At 35.3% G+C, this 27,574-nt stretch overlaps 2 protein-coding genes across 3 annotated transcripts in view; both read right to left on the bottom strand.

Annotated features, from left to right (window-relative positions):
* The window catches only part of LOC6050155 (ecdysone-induced protein 78C), an 84,397-nt gene extending 63,638 nt beyond the window's left edge, over window positions 1–20,759 (bottom strand). Inside the window, exons 1-2 of one of the 2 annotated variants that reach the window (XM_038259699.1) lie at window positions 20,417–20,759; window positions 19,974–20,200 (exon numbers count right to left, since the gene is read on the bottom strand). In XM_038259699.1, coding sequence (XP_038115627.1) covers window positions 19,974–20,200; window positions 20,417–20,463 — 274 coding nt within the window. In that variant the 5' untranslated portion in view covers window positions 20,464–20,759. Of the gene's footprint in view, window positions 1–19,973; window positions 20,204–20,416 lie in introns of both variants that reach the window. The other variant, XM_038259698.1, reaches the window with a different exon arrangement.
* A 4,489-nt stretch (window positions 20,760–25,248) lies between these two features.
* LOC6050160 (integrin-linked protein kinase) lies at window positions 25,249–27,522 on the bottom strand. The gene is made up of 4 exons (XM_001866777.2): window positions 27,434–27,522; window positions 26,867–27,032; window positions 26,092–26,805; window positions 25,249–26,026 (listed from the first exon to the last, which is right to left on the bottom strand). Exons 1-4 carry the CDS (start codon window positions 27,520–27,522, stop codon window positions 25,649–25,651), a joined length of 1,347 nt encoding a protein of 448 aa, XP_001866812.1. The 3' UTR covers window positions 25,249–25,648.
* Window positions 27,523–27,574: the final 52 nt, after the last annotated feature.

Consider the following 27,574-nt stretch of genomic DNA (forward strand, 5'->3'; position numbering starts at 1 on the left):
TGTTAACATCAAAACAATCGATAGTTTATGTAAAAATTTGCTAGAATTCAAGGAAATCAAAACCATAAATTTCTGCTTTGCCTTTCCGATGCTTCGAATGCCTATGAAATATTTCAAGTGAAATGTTTCGCATTTTTGGTAAAGTTATAATTTTATTGTAGTTGGAATTCATCAAATAACACAGTTTAGACAGTAATTATGCGAACTTATATCCAAATAATTGATAAAACAAGATGAAGTGTCCGTGTTTCGAAGCGTCCGGGAATTCGAATCATGACGTTACCTGCAGACTAGTCTCTTTGTGCTCACTGTTATGCATTTTGCTAAAACGCTCAACCAAACCACAATAAAATTTGATGTGCTGAAATTTGTTTCAGCAATATTAGTTTCAACTTCCTTGAAAAAAAAATTGGAATCACACATCGAAAAAGTTGACAAATTTGCTACTAAACGGTTGGTTCCAGTGGTTTTTGAAATGTGGTGATCAAGTCTCTCCAAAAGAACTAGTTTTGACAACTGATTGAATAAATAGCTGACCATCAGTTAAAAATTTAAAAAAAGTATTTAAAAGAAAAGATTCATGTAAAATTTGAGCACCACTGCTACCTACGTGGTTCTCTGAACACCAACTATTCCCATAATAATTTATTAAATCAACCCATTCCTTCACATGGCAGAATACATACGGGGAGAGGTGATCTTCAGCTATGGAGCAGTGTAGAAGGTGCTGCTGAAGAGCTCCGAAGATCAGAGAGCGCGGCAGCAAAAAGAACAAAATGTTAAGAAGACGCACAAGACTCTTCGTGCTGAGTCTAAGGGTGGATTTTCATGGATTTTTCGATGACCGACATCGAAAGCGGCTTTCGATGCTCGTGGTCAAATTTGGTCAAAAACTCATATTTTTCGACCAAGTTAAGTGGTAAAATAGTTTAGATTGATTGTTCATGGCAGTACGAACAATAAAAACAAATACTAATTGCCGGAAAGCCCCGAAAATGTGATTTTCCGACTTTTGATTTTCGATGCACGAGCATCGTAAGATGACCGACATCGAAAGCATAGTCACTACCATGCTTTGCTAAAATGTCAGTGCATCGTAGTTCGATGCCTGTCCTGTCAGCCATATTGCTGCCCCGACACCATGGACACAAACCAAATAACGCTGTGAAATATTTCCGTGAATATTTCAAGCAGGCAAGCGTTTCAAGCGTTTTGTGGCAAACACATGAGATTTTTCCGATGCCAAAATGGCAACAATGGAATCGGCTGATGTTGATGTCGACAAAGTTTTGAAAAGAGGCGATAGGCTACCTCAAATTATTTTAAAGTGGGTTTTTACGTTTTCAAATAACAAGAAAGAATTTTGATTTTATTTCACAGCATGAAATGTATGTCATTCAAGGAAAATGTTGATTGCCACCTATGATACGAGTGTTTCCCATAAACATAGAACATTTTTAAACAGTACGCTAGATCAAAGTGTGTACGGTTTACCATGCACGGAAAGTTGAAAACATGGAAAAAATAGATTTTTTTTCATATTTATTTTTATGGAATAAATATTTGATAATTGCATCATAGTTCTGGCTGAAGGTTAGAAGAGAGGGAGAAATTAAGAAGAAAAGCAAGTAAAGAAAAAAAAATAAAGAAATAAAGAAATAAAGTAATAAAGAAGTAAAGAAATAAAGAAATAAAGAAATAAAAAAATAAAGAAATAAAGAAATAAAGAAATAAAGAAATAAAGAAATAAAGAAATAAAGAAATAAAGAAATAAAGAAATAAAGAAATAAAGAAATAAAGAAATAAAGAAATAAAGAAATAAAGAAATAAAGAAATAAAGAAATAAAGAAATAAAGAAATAAAGAAATAAAAAAATAAAGAAATAAAGAAATAAAGAAATAAAGAAATAAAGAAATAAAGAAATAAAGAAATAAAGAAATAAAGAAATAAAGAAATAAAGAAATAAAGAAATAAAGAAATAAAGAAATAAAGAAATAAAGAAATAAAGAAATAAAGAAATAAAGAAATAAAGAAATAAAGAAATAAAGAAATAAAGAAATAAAGAAATAAAGAAATAAAGAAATAAAGAAATAAAGAAATAAAGAAATAAAGAAATAAAGAAATAAAGAAATAAAGAAATAAAGAAATAAAGAAATAAAGAAATAAAGAAATAAAGAAATAAAGAAATAAAGAAATAAAGAAATAAAGAAATAAAGAAATAAACAAATAAACAAATAAAGAAATAAAGAGATAAAGAAATAAAGAAATAAAGAAATAAAGAAATAAAGAAATAAAGAAATAAAGAAATAAAGAAATAAGGAAATAAAGAAATAAAGAAATAAAGAAATAAAGAAATAAAGAAATAAAGAAATAAAGAAATTAAGAAATTAAGAAATTAAGAAACTAAGAAATTAAGTAATAAAGAAATTAAGAAATTAAGAAATAAAGATATCAAGAAATTCAGAAATTCAGAATTTCAGAATTTCAGAAATTAAGAAATTTCTTAATTTCATATTTTCAGAATTTCTTAATTTCATAATTTAAGAAATTCAGAATTTCAGAATTTCAGTATTTCCGTATTTCAGAATTTCAGGATTTCTGAATTTCTGAATTTCTGAATTTCTGAATTTCTGAATTTCTGAATTTCTGAATTTCTGAATTTCTGAATTTCTGAATTTCTGAATGTCTGAATTTCTAAATTTCTGAATTTCTGAATTTCTGAATTTCTGAATTTCTGAATTTCGAAATTTCTGAATTTCTGAATTTCTGAATTTCTGAATTTCTGAATTTCATAATTTCATAATTTCATAATTTCATAATTTCATAATTTCATAATTTCATAATTTCATAATTTCATAATTTCATAATTTCATAATTTCATAATTTCATAATTTCATAATTTCATAATTTCATAATTTCATAATTTCATAATTTCATAATTTCATAATTTCATAATTTCATAATTTCATAATTTCATAATTTCATAATTTCATAATTTCATAATTTCATAATTTCATAATTTCATAATTTCATAATTTCATAATTTCATAATTTCATAATTTCATAATTTCATAATTTCATAATTTCATAATTTCATAATTTCATAATTTCATAATTTCATAATTTCATAATTTCATAATTTCATAATTTCATAATTTCATAATTTCATAATTTCATAATTTCATAATTTCATAATTTCATAATTTCATAATTTCATAATTTCATAATTTCATAATTTCATAATTTCAAAATTTCTGAATTTCATAATTTCATAATTTCATAATTTCATAATTTCATAATTTCATAATTTCATAATTTCATAATTTCAGAATTTCAGAATTTCAGAATTTCAGAATTTCAGAATTTCAGAATTTCAGAATTTCAGAATTTCAGAATTTCAGAATTTCAGAATTTCAGAATTTCTGAATTTCTGAATTTCAGAATTTCAGAATTTCATAATTTCATAATTTCATAATTTCATAATTTCATAATTTCATAATTTCATAATTTCATAATTTCATAATTTCATAATTTCATAATTTCATAATTTCATAATTTCATAATTTCATAATTTCATAATTTCATAATTTCATAATTTCATAATTTCATAATTTCATAATTTCATAATTTCATAATTTCATAATTTCATAATTTCATAATTTCATAATTTCATAATTTCAGAATTTCAGAATTTCAGAATTTCAGAATTTCAGAATTTCAGAATTTCAGAATTTCAGAATTTCAGAATTTCAGAATTTCAGAATTTCAGAATTTCAGAATTTCAGAATTTCAGAATTTCAGAATTTCAGAATTTCAGAATTTCAGAATTTCAGAATTTCAGAATTTCAGAATTTCAGAATTTCAGAATTTCAGAATTTCAGAATTTCAGAATTTCAGAATTTCAGAATTTCAGAATTTCAGAATTTCAGAATTTCAGAATTTCAGAATTTCAGAATTTCAGAATTTCAGAATTTCAGAATTTCAGAATTTCAGAATTTCAGAATTTCTGAATTTCAGAATTTCAGAATTTCTGAATTTCTAAATTTCTGAATTTCTGAATTTCTGAATTTCTGAATTTCTAAATTTCTGAATTTCTGAATTTCTGAATTTCTGAATTTCTGAATTTCTGAATTTCTGAATTTCCGAATTTCTGAATTTCTGAATTTCTGAATTTTTTTGTTGTGCTCTTCTAAATGCTGCCAAACATTGTTAATATTAATATTATTTTGTTCTATCCGGAAATAAATTTTGAATGGTTCTAAATTAAAAGTTCTCCTGCATTTGTCTAAAATTTTTATCTTTGGTTTTTCCGTGCACGTGTTGCTTTGTGTTGACGTTTCCAAGCGTTTCTCTCCCATTTTCTACCGTTCCTTCTTGAAACGCTTGCGGGAAAAATGGCGGTCTGCCCGTTATTTAGGTTTGAGTCATAGCTAAGTCATAACGCCATCCAAGAGCATCGTAAAAATTTCGATGCTCGTGCTTACGATGTCGTTGCATGATCCATGAAAATCCAGCCTAAGAGCTATTATCGTTGTGTGTACCGGGTTCTTCGCTATTCGAAGAGAACATAGATAGAGACAATGTCCACCACCAAACTGGGATAAGAGGACGAACCTTAGGGGGGAAGGACGCGGTAATCTTCTTTACCTTTATCGCCCCGTAAGTGACGGTGGCTTAGAGGAGACTGGAATCGTGAGGGAAGATGTTTTCCATAATAACAGGTAAGGTTAGGGCTTTATTATGTAATAAAAATGGGTTGATTGGAATTGAGGTTACGCAACGTATACTTTTTGGTGCTCCTTCGTGCTTGATTCCTTTTACGTTGTTATTCTTGTTTTCTTAATCAATTAACTGTTGATCGTCAGCTTTACTCGCAGATATTTTAAGTTTCTTTAAAAATGTTTTTGGTATAGTGTGTCCAAATTTTATATTAACATCAATTTAAGTTAAAAGACAAACTCCATGTTAGATCCCGAGCCCCCGCCTTCCGTAAGAAATAGTTGAACAAGCAAAACCCTTTAAATGCTATCAACAGCACTACTAGAAAAGAAGTCCAAGAAAAGAAGCTATTACATGGCACGCGTACACCACCCCTCCCTTACTTAGCTGGCAGTACGTGTACGTGTGTGGTGCAGAAAGAAGAAATGCTATGAAAACATTGTGAATATCTGCCAGGGAACAAGCACACCAGGTAGTCTTCTTCTCCTCCACTGGGAGGCAGCATCATCATCTTTGCTAAAGACTAAACGTTAAAACGTTTTTTTCTTGTGTTATGTACCATCAGCAAACAATGTTGAGACCTCCCATTCCTCTTGCTTCCACCACTTTTCTTAGCTTAGACACATATGAAGAGACTTCGAAGCAATGCCAAGTTCATTGCCGAGAGAATTGACTGGTAGAACACCTTGGAGTATTGTATCGTTTTGTGTTTGACAAAAGGATCAACCTGACAACAGAATCATTATTAAAAGTTAAAATAAAGAAAAGTTGGTTTAAATATTGTTCCTCTTCCTTTTTTGCAAACACAAGTTAAGCTTAAGTTCCACCAAGAAAAAATCTAAAAATAGCACACAACACACGACTGGGCATTTTGCCCTGTTATCTATGTACCAATTATCCTATCCACCCTTGCCGGTAAACCGGACTTTGGACAGCCACCCAGCAAAAGCAACAGCACAACCACGTGTGTGTAATAAGTGCGCTGAACTATCGTCATCGGGAACGAAGAAGCAGGAACCCTAGGTACACGCAAATCTCGCTAGAGTCTGGAGCGAACTTACAATCGCACGCATGCCACAACTCTTCAGCACTGATTGCTGCTGTAAAAACAGTGGAAGAATAGACCAGAAGGGCAGTGTCGATGGACCTTAAACTAGGAAGAGAATTAACAAATTAGAGGAGAGAAAAAAAGTTGTACTGGAAAGTAATGATGTGAAAAAGAGTCAGATAGTTGCGAAAAATGAGTAGTTAATCTACCTATGAGGTCGGTTTTTTCTTCATTACTTCTTATTATTTTTACAAATGAAAGGAACTTTATCTTTGTACACAGCAAATTTTGGGTTGCCATTTCAGTAAAATAAATAACTGATTGCGATTCAGTAATCATTACATTTGGTGAAATACGGTAATAAACAAAAACATTATTGAAAAATCAGTAACTGCATATCTGTCAAACAGAAATGTCACTTCTGACTTATTGTTTGGATGCTGCCGAGTGAAAATACTCTTTCAAATGTATTGTTTTTCAAATTTTGTATTGTGATCATAAGAAATAAAGGTAAGAAAAATGTTAAAATCAAATGCCACGATGCTAACCACATGTTTTTAGGTTTGGACGATTGATAAACAGTACTTGAAACATTTTCAATGACAAGCAAAATCAAATTTTGATAACTGAAATACCAGCAACGATTGCTGAATCTTCAGCAAATGATCTGTCAAACTGCCACAAGAAAATTAATGATTTTCCAGCAAAATAATTTGACGTTTCTTTTGCTGAAATTTCAGTTGTTTTGACAACCATTTTACTGAAATTTCAGTAAATCATCTGTCAAAGTGACAAATATCAGTTTACTGAGAATTCAGTAAAATCTAAATTACTGAAATTTTAGTAGATGAAAATTAAGTAAAACTTTACTGAATTCAGTAACAAAAATTTGGTGTGTACGGTAAATGAATTTTCAATGTTCATAAGTTCATTCTTTTAAACAGATTGAAGAGGTTAAAAGAATGAACTAATGATACATTTAAAAAGATTATGCTAATATTACATACACACCAAATTTTGGATAGCCTTTTCAGTAAATGAACAATTGAATGCGATGCAGTAATCATGACTTTTGCTGAAATTTGGCAAAGAATAAAAACTTTGCTGAAAAATCAGTAGGAGAAAGTGGGGCAAGTGGAACAAACTAAGGAAATGCTCGTTATAACCCATTAAAAACGTTAAAAAATCTGTCGGATTTTTTTATTATCATCTTATTCCAGGTTTTGACTGAGACTTTGATAGAACAAGTTTTTAAAAAAATCCTGTTTTTCAATGTAAAAAATTGATTTTAAAATGTTTGATTTTCCGTACGTTTTACTCAACTAGTGGGGCAAGACGAACCACCCGTTGGGACAAGAGGAATAATGCATGAAATAACATGTTAATTTGCTAACAATTGAACTTTTATCACTTAGATACATCAGATAAGAATGTATTTGGAACGTTTCTTTCATTTTTAGATTGAAAAATAGAATTTTTGACTAAAAATTTGATCGTTTTTAAGAAAAAAAAAATGACTTAGATGATAAATACTAAATTTTCATGATGTCACCATATTTTGTATGGACAAATTTTTTTATCAATTGTTTATCAGTTTTAAGTACTTTTATGTATTTATTTCAGAATAAAATATGTTGTGGCAGCAATTCATAATTTTTTCCATACTAAAAATTCATATGATACACTTGCCCAACCTAGACATGATTTTTCAAAAGCTCTTAACAAAAATAACCAAAAGGATTTTGATAAAATGAGCCTTAAAACGAACCCTAAGCCTTATTTTGAACTTTCCAAATATTATAAGAAAACAAAGGTTTTGAAAAAACATCAATCAATGTTATGCCCAGTGGCGTTTACGTCGTTTTGGCGGTTATGTGATAGTATAATCAGCCAATTGCATTGCTAGCAACAATCCCTCATGCTGGAAATAATCAAAATTGTAAAAATTATTGCCGTACGAGCGATTGTTCCTCTTGCCCCAAAAGGTCGTCTTGCCTCACCTTCCCCTAACTGCATATCTGGCAAACTGAAATGCACCCTTACCAAAAATCATGATTTTTTGAGTTCCAAATCCCACTTTTCATACGATTTTTTGAGTTCAGGTACTACAACCATAAAAATGGTTATATGGGTTGAACTGAAAAATTCGTATGAAAAGTGGGATTTGGAACTCAAAAAATCATGATTTTTGGTAAGGGTGTGTCACTTATGACTTATGGTTTGGATACTGCCGAGAGAATATCCTCTTTCAAATGGGATTTGTGTGTGTGTGTTTTTTTTTTTTAATTTTGTATTGTATCTTTAGGAACAAAGGTGAGAAAAATATGGATAATGCCTCGATGCCATTCCCCTGTTTTTCAGGTTTGGAGGATAGTAAGAAATAAATGTATAAATAACACTACTGAAAACATTTTTAATGGCAAGCAAAATCGATTTTGATAGCTGAAATATCAGCTGAAAACTGATCTGTTAAACTGACACAAGAAAATTAATAAATTTTCAGCGAAATACTTTGTTGTTTCTTTTGCTGGAATTTCAGTTATTTTAAATACCAGTTTACTGAATTTTCAATAAACTATCTGGCAAAAAGACTAATGTCAGTTCTTTTATTTTTTTTATTTTTTTTTTGTTAAGTTTCCAACTGACGAATACTCGGAATTTATTGATTGAATTGTCAGAATCCGTATTATAAAACTCATTTTGTTTTGATTACATATAATTTTCCTGATCTTTTTTGTAACATTTTTTTAAAATTTATTAAAAATGAAGGCTAATTCTTTGTCCCGTCACATGATGAGGCACTTTGTTTTAATCTTTTTACGATCAATAAACACATGTTTTCATAATATTGGCATCTTGTTTTATTGGAGACAGTTTAGAGAAGGAAACAAAAAGATACTTAATGTGGCACAAAGACTCCAAGAGAAATTGCAAACGTTTCTGCTATGAAAATATTTGTCAACAAGTGATTTTTACATATTTTTTTGGACAGAAAATGCTAACTTCCGATAACGCATGCTACACAGACAGATTGGCTTTGGCCAAATCTTGAATTTTGCAAAAAAATGTGATTTTACAAAAAAAAATAGAAAAACAAACCGACTTTTTTGAGGAGATGAGAAAACTTCACGAACTATTGTTATTATTGTTAATGAATTATATACAGTCATCCCTCATATTCGGAACAGTTTACAGATCGGCCTATGTTCAAAAAATCACAGCAAATCGGTAATTGAACTTAATGATTCGCTTTAACCTTCATTTGAAAGCTTTTCATGCGATCTTTCGAATGCTGTATCGAACAACTGCAAAATTTAACTTTTATATCAAGTTTTTGAAGAAAAACTTTGACCCTTGAAATCCACAAATTCGGAACACTTTTTTCTTACGGATGTAAACAAACTTTGGATAGCAAATAGCAAAAAAATGTCCAAATAAAGGTCCTAAAAATAGTAGGGTCGAGAGAAAAGCTGCATTTCTCATGCTATTGACAAATTAGGCCGATGCAAATATTTAAAAAAGTTTTAATAACAAGCCATAGTCTTCACACTTAAAAGAAAAAAAAATTGTATCGAAAAAAAAGATTTTGCATCGAAAATTTTCAAAAAATCTTAAGATTTTTTAATAAACCCAAACATGCTAAAAATGATTTTAAACGCAGGAGAATGTATTTTAATTTGATTTCAGCTGGTTGCACTTGAATTTTCATTGAAATTTTGAAGTTTATTGTAAAAATATTTTTTTTGCCCCCTGATTTTTCGGGCCAATTTTGAAGGGGGTGACAAAACTTTTAAAAATATTTGTACCAGCCTTATCACAAAAAAAAGTGTTCCGAATTTGTGGGTGTTCCGAATATGTGGGATGACTGTAGATCAAAACAAAAACTGCCAGAATATATATTTTTTTTCATGTGGCCTTTCTTAAAGCAATTTTTTTTTCTTATTATAAAAAGTCCTAATATTAATCTGCAACTTTACCCAAGACACCAAATGGATCAGAGAATTTCTTCTCAGGATAACTCTAACATGAAAATCTTTGCCAAACATTACATGACTTTTCAACAACAACTTCAAAGTCTAGAACACGATCGAGCTTTTACGCTCCTCGCATGCTCGCTCACTTAAGGTGTATTCACATTATACCGCATCCGCAGCCGCAGCCGCATCCGCACAAAATTTGACAGTACGGACGCACAGTGCGGACGCGATTTCTCCAATAGAGTTATCTACGTGCGCATGTATTGCGTGTACGTACACGAAAAAGATTGAGGTTAAATTTTGTCCGGCCAGCAAAATCAAATGGTGCGCTAGTGTGTGTACGCGAAACGTCATAAAGCTCTATGCATTTCATATGCAGCCATTCACACTGTTCCGCATCCGTATACGGATCCGTACTGCGGATACGGATGCGGAACAATGTGAATGGCTGCATATGAAATGCATTGGAGAAATCGCGTCCGCACTGTGCGTCCGTACTGTCAAATTTTGTGCGGATGCGGCTGCGGCTGCGGATGCGGCATAATGTGAATACACCTTTACTCGATCACCGATCGATCGGCCCGCAAAGTCAGAAGCAACAGCGCAGAGGTCACTGACCAAGGTGCGCTGATTTTCGCTCAATTCCTCTCTCCCTTCTCTTCTTGTTTCCCTAGCACCGCGAGACTGTTCTTGGGTCGTTAGCATCTTCCCTTTCCTTCCTTCTGTGAGCTCCCGCGCGATCAACGTTACGAAAAAAAAAAGCGGAAAATGGAAATTCTGATCGAACTTTTGTTCAAAGGTGCAACAGCAAAAGAAGGAGAAGAAAATATTATGCAATCGATCGAGAACGACTTGTGGCGAGCTTTTGGTGGGTGGAACGCGGTGACAATATGTTGAACCTATATATTATTAGTTTTTTTTTAATTTCTAGAATTGAGTACATTTGTCCACAACAATATCGTAAACAGCAGTCGATTAAAACCCACAACAATACATCAATTTGCCGCTAGTTTGCAAAAAAAGGCTTTAACACTTATTGGCAATACGCACAATCACCCATGTACATAAGACAATCACCGAAACTGTCTTCTTCCCTGACGTTTTGTATCATTCTGTTGACCACATTTAACATTTTTTTCTGCGGTTTGCCTTTTAATACGGCTGGGTTTTATCACCTCTGCTTCATTGCTTCAAACGAGTTTTGCCCCATCATCGGTACTTACACGGAGAAAAAAGAGTTCCCAAAATCGTGAACAAGCGTTCATGAAAATGGGAACCTCGAACAAAGTGTTCAAATCCCATGGTACGATTTTGAAAAAAGTACCATGACATTTGAACACTTTGTTCGTGGTTCCCATTTTCATGAACGCTTGTTCACGGTTTTGGGAACTCTTTTTTCTCCGTGTATGGAGTCCTTTCTTTATATTTTGTTTTATTTGCTTCTTACTTCCCTTTTTTACGCCACACTTTAACCGCACACACATGTTTGTCATTTACGATTATTTTCCGTGATTACATAATTCACTTCTCGAGCCAGAAACGTGCGACAGGATTTATATGTGTGCAATAAGAGGGGTGGGCCTGAATTCTTCCAGTTATTATTTTTAATTTTTGAAATACTAAATCGTAAAGCAAATATAAAATTTAAACAGTAAGGCCGTTGCAAATATTTTTCAAAGTGTATGTCATCCCTTCAAAATTGGTCTGAAAACTCAGGGGACAAAAAAATATTTTTCCAAAAAACTTTAAAATTTCCATGAAAATAGTAGTCTAATCAACTGGAAACAACCTAAAATGCATTTTTCTGCATTGATAATCATATTTAGCATGTTTGGGCTTGTTTAAAAATGTTTTGAATTTTTATGAAAGGTATGGATAAGGACTACATCGAAAAAAATGATACCTCATGTATTTATCAAAAAAAAGCTTTGGTGATTTTTAATTTCACTATTTGTCACTAAACCTTGATTTGCAAAAAAAAACTCTATTTTTATTTATTTTTTTCATTTTCTGATATGTGTTGCACACAAGGTTGCACATCAAATTCTTTTTTTTTCAGAAATTTCCAGAACGGCCAAAAAGAAAATTTTCCGAGTTATGAATTTTGAAACAATACTGATTTTTTAGAAAAATCGAAATATTGGTCGCAATAATTGTTCAACTTCATTTTTCGACGTAAAATCGAATTTGCAACCAAAAATAACATTAGTTTAAACTTTGTCAAGTGCACCGTTTTCAAGTTAAAGCCATTTTAAGGTAACTTTTTTGAAAATAATCGCAGCTGTTATTTTTTTTAAATCAGTGTCCATGTTTGCCCACTTTTGAAAAACAAATTTTTGAAAAGCTGAGAAAATTGTCTATAGTTTGCTTTTTTGAACTTCGTTGATACGACCCTTAGTTGTTAAGATATTGCCATGCAAAGGTTTAAAAACTGGAAAATTGATGTACCGTAAAACGGGGTAACTTTGATAGCCGGGGTGACTTTGATAGGTTTGAGATTATTTCGCAAAATGAAGAGTATAAATAAAATACGTACGGAATTGTATGGAATCATACTGACCGGGGTTGAGAAAGGTTCAAGGTACTTCTAGAAGTAGTTTTCATTAAATTTTGAAAAGTTTATAAAGTTAGTTTACGAATAATAAGAAAACGTTGATGAATAGCATTATTTTCATATTCTCAAAGTGTCATGATTTTCTCTATGAACATGATTTCAAAACGGAAAACGGAATGAATTTTCGGATTCTTCGCTCAGTTTTTCACTAGGAGAAGGTAAACGAAGTTAGTAAATAATAAAAATTGTGTGTTTTTGAAACTTAATTAAATCAAATTTCCAATTTTGAAGGCATTTTCAGTAAAACAAATTTTATATAGAATCACGGTGTATTTTTTCGAGACCTCAAAGATAAAAAATTCGGTATGTCTGGTATTTGGCACCGTGAAAGACATTTTGCGGGGTATACCGAAATATTTTGTCGGGGGGTCTAGAACAACTTTTTTTTTGAAGATTATTTTTCAATTTTATGGGGTATATGTTGAAAAAAAATCATAGAAAATCGTTGCATTCATGTTGATATCACTCAAATTTCTTATGAATATGCCTTGGGGACTCTAATCAACTATATTTGACCAATATTTGACCTCCAATAAAAAGAATCGAGCCAAACTTACCAGATTTCTAGCTTTCTTTGAAACTACCCAAAAATCCAAGCTGAAAACCCCCATAAGACCTAAAGTAAATCTTTTCTTTGTACAATTTGTCATGAAATTACAGCAACACACTGCCCGGATACAAATTTTAGCATTAAACAATGCAAAACGTAGATTATTTATTCAATAAGCTGTTTATTACCCAATAGCTTCCAAAAAATATTTTTTCAATCCTCTGCCACATTACACCATTACATTTTAAAACTTCAATTCAATTCTTTATTTATACATGTAGAGTAAGGACTGCTCCTTTTAAATTACTATAATCAGAGTTCAAGAGTGTGTAGTACTTCTTATTATTAAATGGCTTTGCCAAACTTAATCACTACCAGCGCTTGTTAATTTCTCATGCCCAACCAATTTATGCATTCTTTTCGAAACTCGATCGGAGAACGAATATTTTTAATAACGACAGGAAGTTGATTCCAATTAGCAACGCCCCTAACAAAAAGCTTTCATTGTAATGTGATGATCTGTGCTGTGGTATTATGTAATTTCTAGTACGTATACTGCGAGAAATTTGGAGTTTTCTGCTAAATATCTAGGGGTAGAGGTATTTATAATTTTGAATAAAGTAAGACAGGACCTAAGCTTATAAAAGTTATTAAATGAACAACCAAGAAGATTATGCTGAAGGTGTGAAACCCTAGCATATCTTGATAGATTAAAGATGTAACGTACGCACGCGTTTAAGGCAACACGTAATTATTTATAGAGTTAGCAGCAGCATTAAGAAAAAGTGCATCACCATAGATAAAATGTGGAAGTAAAAGAGATTTAAACAGTCTAAGCTTTGTTTGTACCGGCAACATGCTAGAAGTGATTTTCAAATGCCTAAGGCCGTTGTAAATTTTTCTACATTGTCCGTTTATATGGCAATCCTATTCTAGATTATTTTTCATTATTATTCCAAGATTTAATGCATTAGTAACATATTCAATGATATTGAAACTTTTTAGAATAAATCACATTGTAGAAAACAGTTTTCTGAACAAGTTCCATAAAAAAAAGTATCAGTATTGGTTCAATACATATAAGCAGAGCTATGCCCAAAATCCTGAAATAAATAGTGCTTTTCTCCAAAATTTCTTAAATTTATTACCTTTCACATGATGGGCACTGTCTACTGAGTTTTGTAATGAATGCTATAGAATTATTTTCATGAATTTCGTCAAAACTTGTTATAATTTTTATGTTTCAATAAAATATTATCATCATCAAAAATATCTTAGTAGGCAGTGCCCATCATGTGAAAGGTAATTAAATTAAGAAATTTTGAAGAAGGCACTATTTATTTCAGGAAATTGAGCATATCTCTGCTTATATTGAACAAAAACTGATACTTTTTTATGGAATTTGTTCAGGGAACTGTTCTCTACAATGTGATTGATTTTAAAATGTATTTATTAAAATGTAATAGTGTGATGTGGCAGAGGATTGAAAACATAATTTTTGGAGCCTATTGGGTAATAAACAGTTTAATTAATAAATAATCTATGTTTTGCATTGTTTAATGCTAAAATTTGTATCCGGGCAGTGTGTTGCTGTAATTTCATAACAAATTGCACAAAGAAAAGATTTACTTTCGGTCTTATCGGGGTTTTCAGCTTGGATTTTTGGGTAGTTTCAAAGAAAGCTAGAAATCTGGTAGGGGAGCTGGGGGTAAGACGGCCAGGCGGGGTAAGACGGCCACCCCACTGTTTTAATAAGTATACTAATGAATATTACTAAAATGTTCAGCACTACTGTTCCTCATGCTAAATAATGCATATGGAGTAACCTTTGCCAGAAATATAGTTTGAAATAGTATAAAAATAGCTCAAAATAAACAAATATTTTTTTAACTTGAAACTGGATGTAATTTTCATGAATTACAACTTAGGCATTTTTGTTAAATAACAATATGTTTTTCTGTCTTCAAATATTTTTTCATGTTAAATTGAAGTGTTCCCTAGATTATGTCCCTCGAAAAAGTTCAAAAAATGCGATGAACTGTTTACAAAAAATGTTTAAAAAAATAATTTATTTGGGGGCAAGACGGCCACCTCCTGGGGGGGGGGGGGTAAGACGGCCACCCGTAATTTGTAGATTTTATTTGATATAGGTTATATTTTTGACGGTTTTTGACTATTAAGACATATTTGTAGATGAAGGAAAAACATTTTCAATAAAACTATCCATTTTTAATCAAAATGCTGTTAACTACCGTTCCGACAACATTCTTTACTGTGATATAGCAAAACTCGTTGAATAGTATGAAATCCTATCAAACTTTTCATTAAAATCGCTAATTTAATATTGTTTACATAATCTTATTCTAATCGAAATACACAAACTAATTTTTTTTGTATCAAATTGTGTTTGTTTTGTAGTAAAAATTCATAGTTTTTCATAAAATGTGGTCGCAATAATATGAAATTCACTGAACCAAAATATGAAATTTTTTAAACAGCATTTTTCTTCACATTTGAAACCTGATTTTTTTCAACCAAAATAGTTATGATGTTCAGAGAAGTCTGTTGAACGAACCATGTAGGTGTTTGGGTGGATTTAGCAATGTTATTAAGTTAATTTATAGCATTGGCCGTCTTACCCCACATGGGTGGCCGTCTTACCCCGCGTATTTCATAAATATACGATTTCAATTAATTTTTTAAAATTGCTGAAAAGTATTGAAAATTGGTTTTTAGACCAACTAATTTATGTCATTTCTATAATGGACTAGTAGTAGAACAATATGTACGTAATTTGAGATCAAAATAATCTGTTGTGTAAATTTTATTAGCCTTCTCCCTTAGGGTGGCCGTCTTACCCCCATCTCCCCTATGTTTGGTTCGATTTTTTTTTGATTGGAGGTCAAATATTGGTCAAATGTCACAAAATGTCGGGAAAGAGCCCTTCTTGCACGGTGCCAAATACCAAACATACTTAATTTTTTATCATTAGTTTGTTCTAAAAAACACACAGTGAAATAAGAAAACTTTTGATTCGTGCTTCGAATTCAGTTTAAAATATTGACGAAAATTTTTTTTGCGGGATTTTTTTTTTTTGCGTTGCTGAACATTGTAATTTAATAAAAGTTAAAAATATGTTTAAAAGATCCAAAATAAGCTAAATATGATCATCAATGCAGAAAAAGGCATTTTAGATTGTTTTGTGTTGATAAGACTTCTATTTCCACTGAAATTTTCCAGTGTCATGAAAAATATTTTGTTTGACAAATAATTAGATATATTTCGAATTAAAATGCAGGATGCAGGGTTATATTGCAAAAAAATGCAAACGACTCCAACTCCAACTTTCCAATTCTAGCCGACTCCGACTCCTGTTTCCCCAAAAAGATCCAACTCCACCGATACCGATTTTTACACATCAATTCCCCACGAAAGCAGCATGACTCGAAAAAAAAAGTTGTCCGATCGGGCTCAAAATTGGAATAGAAGTTCAATTGGTCCCATGCAGCATGGCAACACCGACTGATAAGTAAAGCACATTGCTTGGAAGAACGAACTGACCACAGCACGCCAAATGTGATACAATTTTAAATGAAAAAATAATTTCGGAATTTTTGTGACAGATTCAAATTCCAATTCTCATGAAAACGAATTGATAAAATCCAACATATTTGTAAATTTTACGTCATGTTTGTCACCCTACCCTTACATGCCCAGCAAAAAAGTAAAATGCAAAACCGGTAATGGCGCAAAACGGAGCAAAAAGCCGTGGGAAAATGTCATTGAACCGCTAGCACCACCACCACATATGGAGCATACTGTATATTAAACTTTGGAACACTTTCTTCGCCATGACCGCACGGTTCAACGGCCCCAACGGCTCAGGTCGCCACATTTGGAGACCTCCGAAAAAAAAAAAACCACAAACGCACACGACCCTTTGGACTTCGTGATAACAGTTCTGCAGTCAGCAACAAATGGAACGACTGCGCGCGCGGTTTCGCGGAAAAATCTTAAGATCGTCGTCAGCGTCAAAGTCGTAAATGACGGCTCAGATTGAAAAGAAGGAAGAAATGAGAGAGAGAGAATAAAAGGTTGGAGATCGAAACAAAGTGATTTAACGGGATTTTACCATCTTTTTTTTGCTTTCCAGAGCATGTTTGCGAGAACAAGAAAAAGGAACAAAACAAATGGAGAATGTTAATCAGTGGTGGGATGTGTGGAGAAATTTGGTTGAAGGCAGGAGAATTTGGGGAAAAAAGATAAATAAATCTTTATTTAGCAAATGCGGTGTAATTAAATTTATGACGGCTTTTGGTTTTGTATACAGATAACAGCTCTACCTTATGTAATGTTATAAAATTAAAATAAATAGTTAAATTCACGTAAATAGTTCACGTTTTTAGAACAGCTTAGTAAGAAGTAAGTTTGAAATTGACAATTCTATGTAGGGCGTCCAATTTTCCCGGGTTTTTAATTTCCCGGGAAACGGGAAAAATATTATTGGATTCCCGGGAATTCCCGGGATCCCGGGAAATATTTGAAACAGTCTTAAAATCAATGTTTTCATTATATTTTGTATGTTTTTCAAGCATAAAATCTTAGAATAAGCTCAATAATATTAATTGGGTTTAATCTACACTTCAATTTGAGCAAGCAATACAGTTTTCATATTGAGAAATTATATTAAGAAATTGAAAATGTATTTTTTTTGTATTTTTGTGTATAGGGCTTTGGATTTGAAATAAACTTCAATTTTAAACTCCTATGTCTTTTATAAATATATTTCTTTCCTATGGTTTTGCCTTCCTCACTTAGTAAAGGCTACAAAATCACTCGAAAATTGAAATATCTAAATACAGGAATTCCCCACGAAAACAGCATGATTCGCAAACAAAAATTTTGGGGGTTCCATGGCCAAAATAGTTAGACCGGTATTTTTTTGTTTGGCCATTAGGGTGACCTACGCCGTGTTAGGGTGGTCCGGAAAATAGCCATTTTCTTCATTTTTCGCAAAAACCACTTTTTAAAAAATCATGCCTCTGCGCCATTCAATCCGATTTTAGCTGTCTTAGAGGCAAAAAAAGGTGATTAGATTGGATATTTGGGAAAAATAGTAAGAAGTTTCAAAGATCTAGCTTAACATTTGAAAAGGTCGTATGAAAACCTAAAATGCTGTTTTGAAGGTTTGGGGACCAAAGAGGTTATGCCTGAAAATATTTTTACCTGATTCCTCGGAAAATTTTACATAACATATCAAAAAACGGTGAAGTTACGATTTGAAAAAAATAAAACCTGGGGTTTTTGACGCACCACACGCAAAAATGGCAAAATGACGAAAACGGCAAAAATCGACTTTACGCAAACCCCCTCAACCACATAATGGTGGATGAGGAACATTTTTTATATGACATGACTAGAAAAACTTGAAAAAATGTCTTTGAAAATGTCCGAAGCACGAAGCGACAGCAAATTAAATGATACCAGTCAATGTAAATTTTAAATATGTTATGAATTTGTTGTTTTATATCAAACATATTTACAAATAAGCTTTATATTTCTACTGCCAACTGGGGTAAATCGGGACTAGAAACTGAATAGGCACAGGAGATTTTTGAGCAATAAATTTGGAAATCGGTGCGCTAAAAAAGGCTTAAAAATCTGTCTCAATTCATCACCGTCATCTGGGGTGAATCGGGACACATGGGGCGAATTGAGACAGCTGTTTTAAAAATGTTGCAGCCTATTATTTTGATATTTTTGAGTGGCCAGAATCAGAGCAACAAAATGTGTACATCCATTTTCACATTTGAAGCATATAACTGGTCTAAAACGTGCACTCAGACTGTAGTCCCGATTCGCCTCAGATGACGGTACATTTGTTCTGGTGCCTGTGTTTGATGAAAAATAATTTAAAAAGTTTTTTTTTTGTTTGAAAACATAAATATACGTAAATAATTCTAGGCCTTTTGCGGATCTGTAAACAAAAATTTAAAAAAATATTGATAAGCCAAATTAATGCTGATATCTGCCAATCAAATGTAGATTTTAAACGTTAATTCATCTACACTTAAAATTCATCTGAAGTTTCATAATCTTTTCAATTTCGGGAATTCCGAATTATAAATAAAAATATTAAAATAAAAAAATCCGGGGAAATCTCAGGACGGACGCACTAATTCTATGGTAATATATCGACATTCAGAGTGTATATACAATTTCAAATGTATTAAAAAGTTTTGAATAAAGTTGTTATTTAATATAATACTCAAATAAAATACTATTCTAAATCGATTAAAAATTACTATTTTGGGTTTGGACCCCCAAATTATGATGATTTATCAACAATAGACATAATTATCATTGAAGATGTATCACCCTAATTCTCTATACAAATTTTGGAGAAAAATCATTCGGACCTATCGAAATATTTTTGAAAAATTCAAGGTGCACGTGTTTCTAGGGATCCCAAAGTTCATACTTCCTCTCGAGTTGGTCTTGCGCCGTCATTTTTGCCATTTTTGTGATTTAAAATTTTTAAATTCAAGATGGCGGCCAAAGTGGCGGTGATAAAACATTAAAAAAATCAAAATAAAAAAAAAATACATTTTCAAATTTTATAAGCATTCAACAATTCGAAGTTGACTAAAATGGAAGAACATCGGATAATCGAGTCTAGACTGTATATATTTGCAAAGATTTTCTTTTCAATTTAAAAAAAAATTGGTCAAAATTAATCATTTCGGAAGATTGAAAAGTTTTCAATAAATATATCATTGTTTTTTTTAATTCTTTGGAAGCCTGATTCCGAATTGGCTAGTATGAAAAAATGCGAGTTGTTTTGTTAAACAGATAATTTTGTTGGAACACTCCATCCGTTTAAAAGTTTAGCACTTTTACGTCAAATGTCAGCCTGACATGTGCCATTAAATTTGCTACCAAAATTGTAAGTTTGACAATACGATTATCTCACAATCTCTGAAAAAAATTTGTCTCTCTAAAAACAAGAAATCGCTTCTGAATTTTCACCAATTGAAATAACAAACAACTTTCTTCTCCACCTACCTTCCCCCCTCAGCTGCTCATCGATGCTCGACGATTCCGGCGATCCGCCGGTCCCATACGTCCCCACACGAGCCGCCACCGAGTGGGGGTCCTCCGGAGAGCCGAGACTGCAGGTGGACGAAACCTCTCCGATGGCGGAATGCATCGCCTCACATTTCACACTTCCGGTGACCGGTTCTTCCTTGATTTCCGCGATGGCCACGGAGCTGCCGGTGCTCGTGCTGCTGCTGCTGGAAAAGAAGGACATTTTTGCACAACCTCACGGAACAAAGAAAACGTTGACCTATTTTCAGCTGATTGGGTTCAACAGCATGTGCGGTTGTCTGTGTGTGTGTGTTTATGTGCACCTTTATGCAGTTGTGCAATTGCGTTGAAAATAGGTCATCCTGGGAAATCGCTGATCCGGAAGAATTGGCCATTTTCCGGAATTGGTCCGCGCTTACCTTTCGCAGCTGTCGGAAATGTTGGAGGACACCACGAGCTGTTCCATTGCCGCCGGTGGCCGGCCTAATTTACATTAAGATTGAATGCACTTTCCCTGTATATAAAATTGAAATTTTCCCTTGTGTAAAATATTGCTCAATCACAACACATATTCCAAAGCAGATGAACACGTCACATTTTTACAAGCAGTAATTTTGCACAAAATTAAAACCACTAATCCACTCTAAAATGATTGAAACCAAAAATGTCCCGAATACCCGGAAGTGATGTCCGACCGACCGCGAACTTCCGTGCTGTGCTGCTGAAAATGTGCATGTCCTCGACTGGTGTCAGGAAGGCCAGCACTCACCACTACGCAAATGGTAATCAGAGAGAAAGAGAGCTTTTAGTTGACATGGGCCCAAGAGAAAGTGAGAAAATTTCCCCAAACGCCGGCGGAAAACTCTCACCCACACTTGACATCGTTTTTCCTCAACCCTCGGGAACGACGTTCTAAACAGAGGGTGTTTGGTAGAAAATGGGAAAGCATGAACATATTTTTTTTATTTGGTGTATTTATATCATTTTAATTGAATAAAAATAAATAATTAATTAATAAAATATTATGAAACCGATTTTTTTACGAAACTCCAGATTTATATTGTTATTTTTTTGTGGTTAATTGTAGTGAGTAGCATAGCATAGCATAGCATAGCATTACGGGTCTGCACCACGCTGTAGGGGGTGCCACAATGGTCAATTCAATATTCTTAGACAATTTGATTGCTGCCCGGTACAACCAAAAATATCTAAGAACGGAAATTTCCACACTGTGCTCCAAGGCTACGCCCATACAGTCCCGTGGGGATTTGGGAGGATGTTTTTGTTGTTCACTAGTGGCAAAAGTGCAGGGAACCCATGCGACTTTTAAAAGTGAACGGAATATTTTGGGAGGTTTGGAATGGGGTTAGAGCAATTTCATCGGGCCGATGAAAATGGTTGAATGCGTAATGTATTACATGATTTGGATGTTTGTAAGTGTAAATGTTAGTCTGTAGTGTATTATCTAATAAGCATATAGTTTTGTAATAATAATAATAATAATAAATATTATAAATATGGTAAATAAAATAAATTTAAATATAATCAAGATGATTCCAGGAAGCTGTAAAAAATAGCAGTAAATTAAAATCTAAATGCTCCAGATGGTTCCCATGCTGTTTTAGAAAGATTCGTTAATTTAAGCAATTTGATGATATATGGTATGAGGAGATGGTATGTTACAGGAAAGGTATAGGATAAGGAATAATATGAACATGTAAATAAATAATCATTTAAAATACAAATGCTCCTGATGGTTCCCTTGCTGTTTTAGTAAGTGTCGTTAGTTTATGTAATTTGATCATATATGGTATGAGGAAATGAGGATATAAAGGAAAGCAATACGAAAAAAAAAAATAATTTGAACATTCAAATAAATTTACATATCAACAGCTAAATTGAAATTAATTCCAGGAAGCTGTAAAAAATAGCAATAATTTTAAAACAAATGCTCCAGATCGATCCATTGCTGTTTTTTAAAGCATCGTTAGTTCATGCAATTTAAATGTATATTTTATGGGAAAATAGTATGATAGAGGCTTAGAAAAATATAAATAAATCATATAGTGAATAGATACATGTTAGCAGTTAATGTAAGGAAGCTGTGAAAAATATAAATATAAATATCCCGTGGAAACAACGACGCCGGCCAAACACGATCGAAGCAGGCCTTGCCTCGCAAAGAGCAACGGCGAGACTGGCCAGCTTCTTTCAAATACACTTTTTTCTTCTTTTTCTTCCGCGCGAAACAACGACGCAGGCCAAACACGATCGAAGCAGGCCTTGCCTCGCAAAGAGCAACGGCGAGACTGGCCAGCTTCTTTCAAATACACTTTTTTCTTCTTTTTCTTCCGCGCGAAACAACGACGCAGGCCAAACACGATCGAAGCAGGCCTTGCCTCGCAAAGAGCAACGGCGAGACTCTTTTTTGTGGTTAATTGTAGTGAGTATCCATTAAATATTACCAATGTTGCGAATGAGCCAGCAAGCCCGAAACCACGCTCGCTCAATTCCAATTGGATGAACAATTTGAAGCTTATTCATCGAGTGTTTGAAACTTAAAAATTACTGTCGACTGTGGTTTTACTTCTGGGCACGTACATTTATTCATTTATTGGAGATTGACTCCAGCCTACAAAAGAAATATTTGTTGTGTAAATTCATTCAAAAAAACACAGATTTGACATTTAGTATGCTAAATTTTAAAAAAATTTACAAGATGAAGTGCCCCGGTTTCATAAATATCTTATCAACAAACAGCAAGATTATACCAGCCTCCATTTTTTAAAACAAAAATCCTCATAGCTCTGCTGAAGAAAAAATAAAAGTTATTATCGCATACCTGTAGGGGAGAGTGGAGAGACTTGACCCTTTTTTGTATCGCACATAACTATGAACTTTTTGCATGAATTGAAAGCTTAAACATTCAACTATGTTTGGCAGATATGGTTATTTCATCAGATAAACTCTTCGACTCATGCCAAGTGCTTAAAAAAATATTTTAAATCGGCATTTTTATAATGTAAGGGGTAACATGATCCCCCTTTCATCATAATGAAGAAATCTTAAGCAAATTTTTTTTTTCTTAACTTATTTTTATGAGGTCCTTTTAGGTGCTGTGACCAGGTTGGGACCGAGGATCAGTCAAACAATATATAATAACAAAAAAAACTCCTTAAATTCCATACTTGGAGATCATGTAACTGACGAGGGTTACTTGGTCCAAGCGGGTCTTGCAGGTCTTGAACCTGCCGATGTACTCGGAGAAAATCCCCACAGCTCAGCCGAACTGTAGAGTACCTCCCCGGCTTCCTTCTCCGTGGCTCCACCGTCTCGGGGCCACCTTGGCTGCTTCCTGCGGGACGAGGGCGATCCTTGGATTTTCCGTCCGGAACTGCGCCCGGCAGCGGAGGGAACTCCGCCGGCGTAAACGCCGGAACTGCTGGACTCTGCTTCTCCGCCTTCCTTGCCGGCGGTTACGGTTTCGACGCCTGCTGGCGCCTCCGGATGAAGTCCGCACGCTTAGGGCAGCTGCGGTCCGTGGCTTCGTGGGCTCCAGAGCAGTTGGCATACCGCTTCGGCTCGGCTTCTTGGACTTTGCACTCGTCCGTCTTGTAAGGGCCCCCACAGTTGTTGCACCTCCCTTTCAGGTGACAGTTCCTGGTTCCATGACCCAGCTGCAAGCAGTTCCTGCACTGGGTCACGTTCGGCCGCTTGTTCCGGTAGGCCTCCCACCGGATGATAGTGCTTGCCACAACCTTCATTGCAGAGAGCTTCTTCAGATTGGTGTATCCCTTGGGGAAGACCACAATGTACGGAGTTTCGTCCACGGTGTACTTTTCCTTCCGCTTGATGGCATGCACCTCCAGCGCGTCCAGCTTGAGATCCCTCTTCAGAAGGTACTTGACCTCGTCCGGTTTCAGTTCATCAGGAAAACCACGAAGAACCACCCGATGATTTCGTTCGCTCCGCCGATCGTGGGTGTAGAATTCCACTTTCTTCTTCTTGAGTAGCTCTTGCAACTTGTCATAACCTTTGACAGAGAAGCAGGTCACCTTGGTTCCAAATCGGGTTAGTTTGTAAATCGGTTTGAAACCTAATTTACAACTTTCCACTATCGCCACGAGCTTGTAAAAATCCGTGGTGTTCTTCACCACCAAAGGTGGTTGCTTTTGTTTACCTGCCGACTGGCCGGGTGGTGGAACCGCCGAGGCGTCCCCTCCTCCTGATGGGCTGGCATTGTTGTTGTTTTTGTTATCCGCTAGCGGGCTGAACTTGTTGTTGTTGAGCAGGGTCTTCTCAACTTTTTCTCCTTCGATGCCGATTCCAGTGACCTCGCTGGACTTCTTCCGCTTCCGATTCCCGCGGACGGGATGAAAATCTTCCTCCTCGGAGGATTCCTCCACCTCCATCTGTCAAAAATTTCCAAGCACGCGAGATGACAACACGAGCAAAACACGTCTTAACTTGTCGCTGGCTGGCGACTGAATCTGTCTCGTCTGTTTGTGTGTGTGTGTAGTAATTTTGTCTTGTGCCTAACTGTGTCTAAACGCATTTTGTTGCAATTTAAAAAGTAAAAATTAAATTTTATCAGGAAAAAAGATATCTGAGAAAATATGAAAAAGAAAATATTCATTTAAAAAAAAACACAAAACAAAACAAGATATGTTGATACACAAACGATGCAAGAAAAATTCTGATATATATAGAATTTTGTTTTTCAAAGATACAAAAATAACAAACACCGTCAAAAACCGGCAAACTAACACAATTCTATTCGCAGAGTAAAAGTCAGGCGAACCTCGTTCAGGAGAACTCTCTCCCACTCTCTGCTGTACAATCTCTCCTTCTCTTTCTCATCGCAGAAATTGATTTGCTCCACTACTCCAGTGCTCCGAAACATCCTTGAATGAGGTTGAGGTTGAATGTTCACCCCTTTTCCTATACTGCAAGCTTCCTCGAGGCCGCGTGGGAAAAGGTGGAGCAGGGGGGCAGGTCCTTATTTTATTTCATATTTATAGTTGTAGAGCGGGAGAAGAAAAGGGGGCGCGCGATAGTGTGGGTGAGCGATAAAAATGAGGAAATTGAAACAGTGTTGCAGCGGGTCATGGACGAACGAGAAGTGCATCGCGATATGGGCCACACACAGTTTGTGTCGCTGATAATGATGTAATGGCAGACCACGAGACTTGAACCTTTTCTGTAACGGGGAGGAAAATCGATGGGTTCGAAGAACAAAATTAAATTCCTCTTTACCTGTTATCGTCAATAAACGTTTATTAAAATAAATCTCCTACAATCATTTTAAAATCGTTAGTTGTGTACGCACATGCAACTACAACGTTTTTGATTAAGTCCAGTTAATTGTGAATTTTCAATTCGTCTGTCCCTACACACATGTTCTAATACTATCTCCTCGTAAGACACATCGATTTCGTTTGATTACTTGGTTTCTGTGGGGGTGCCAACAAACTTAAAACACTTGTTATAATTCGACATGCTTAGTCAAAAAATATGTTAAATATTCAGCACACTGTTACTTTTTGGCAGAGTAAATCATCATTATTTTCAGGACTGTTAAAAGGAAAAATAAATAAACCACGAAGGGTTAAACACTTGAAGGCACATTTTGAACACATCCCGGACAACGCTCAGCGCTTCATCTTCTCCAGAATCGGCACAATCATGTCAAACTTGGGACGCTTGCCGGGGTCTTCGTTCATGCAAATCCTAATCAGCTTCGTCAGGTGCGGTGACGTACCCGGCGGAATCGTCACCCGAAGCCCCTCGGTGGCGATCCGCATGCCGGCCTCCATCGGGGACAGCTCGGCAAACGGAACCTCCCGCGTGGCCAACTCCCAGATGCAAATGGCAAAGCTCCACATGTCGCACGCCTCCCAGTTGCGTTCGCTGCGCTTCTTCTGCAACATCTCCGGACTCATCCAGGCCGGCTGGTACGAGCGGCCACGCTCCTGGAAGGAGAACTTGGCGTCCGCCATGTTGACACGGGCCGTCAGGTCGTCGTCGATCTTGAAGGGGTTATCTCTTTTAGCATGAAAATTTTCTATGATCTAAAACATGTTTTGGAACTCACCATGACGTGGAAGCTGTTCAGGTGATACTCCGGGATGATCCTCTCCAGCGAATGCAGATACGCCATACCGCGAGCAATATCCAGCGCGAACCGGACGGCCTGAGCCGTATCGACAACGATTCCGGCGGCACCATGCAACAAGTCATAAAGCGATCCCCGCGGCATGTACTGGCTAATGACGATCAACCTCGGTGGGGCGTTGCAAGCTCCAATCACCGGCAAAATGTTCGGATGCGAAAAGATTCGCAACTTGGGAAATTCCTCGTTAAAATCGCGACTAACCCGCGCGTTGCACTCGCGAATCGCCAAGATCTTCGCCACAATGTCGTTATTCTGCCATCTACCGCGCCACGTCTCGCCTCCCGGCGTAATCGCCAACTTGGTGTGCAGCATCAAGTCCTGGATGTTGATTCCCTTGAACCGCGACAACGTCGCATCCCGCGACCGAGTCTTCATACCCAGCCAGCTCTGATCCTTGAAGCTGATCTTCTTCAGCTCCTGACCACTTTCCACCGCCAGATTGTGCAGCCGAGTGGCGACCGACGCCTTGGCCTTGTCCAGCGGGGTGTCCCCGTCCTTGTTGGCCAGCGAGACCAGAGCACCGTTGCTGACCAGCTCCTCCGCGATCGGTTGATAGCCCCAGAAGCAGGCATAGTGCAGCGGCGTATTACCGTGCTCGTTGGCCGCGTTCACGTCCGACCGGTGGCGAACGAGCTAGAAGTGTATCCAGTGAAATCGCTTTCCAAACACAGTCGTAAGGGGGGTGCCTACTCACCATCTGCACAATCTCCAAATGCCCGTGGGCCGCGGCCAGATGCAACGGAATATCGTCACCCATGTTGGTTGCGTTAACCCGGGCACCACGATGCAGTAGCATCTCCACCAACTTCGTGTGGCCCTCCTTAGCGCACCAGTGCAGCGGACTAAAGCCATGATCATCACTAGAACGGAATTCGAGTGGTTAGCGATTCGAGAAAACGCATCCAAGTTACAGAAATAAACATCTTGTGTTGATTACGCGACGCTTCATTCATAAATTCCTTCAAACGACGGGGGTGTAGTAAACAGTGGCACCACGACCCGCATGTAAACAAACCGCATCGATGACGTCATCGATGCCCACATACTTGACTGTCAACAATCGGCCCATTATGCGATTTGAGGAATTCTGAACAAACGCAAATTTTTTCTACTGATTTCGATGAAATCACTAAACTTCTTGAGAAATCTAACTGATTTCCAGTTTTCACTCAAATTCATTCGCTTTCCCAAATTTCTTCCATTTATGGTAGCGCGAGGTCATCCACTTGATGTTTACTTCCGTCGCGTGGCCCCAGCTTACCCTTGGTTCATGTCATGCTCGGTATCGTCCAGCCAGAGCCGCACCTGAATCGAGTTGCCCTCGCGGCACCAGTGGAATATGTCCTCCATACGGGGCCGAGTTCTCCGGAACCTTCTTGACTACTCCCACTTTCTCTCGGGC

This window comes from Culex quinquefasciatus, chromosome 3 (genome assembly GCF_015732765.1).
Source record: "Culex quinquefasciatus strain JHB chromosome 3, VPISU_Cqui_1.0_pri_paternal, whole genome shotgun sequence".
NCBI lineage: Eukaryota > Metazoa > Arthropoda > Insecta > Diptera > Culicidae > Culex > Culex quinquefasciatus.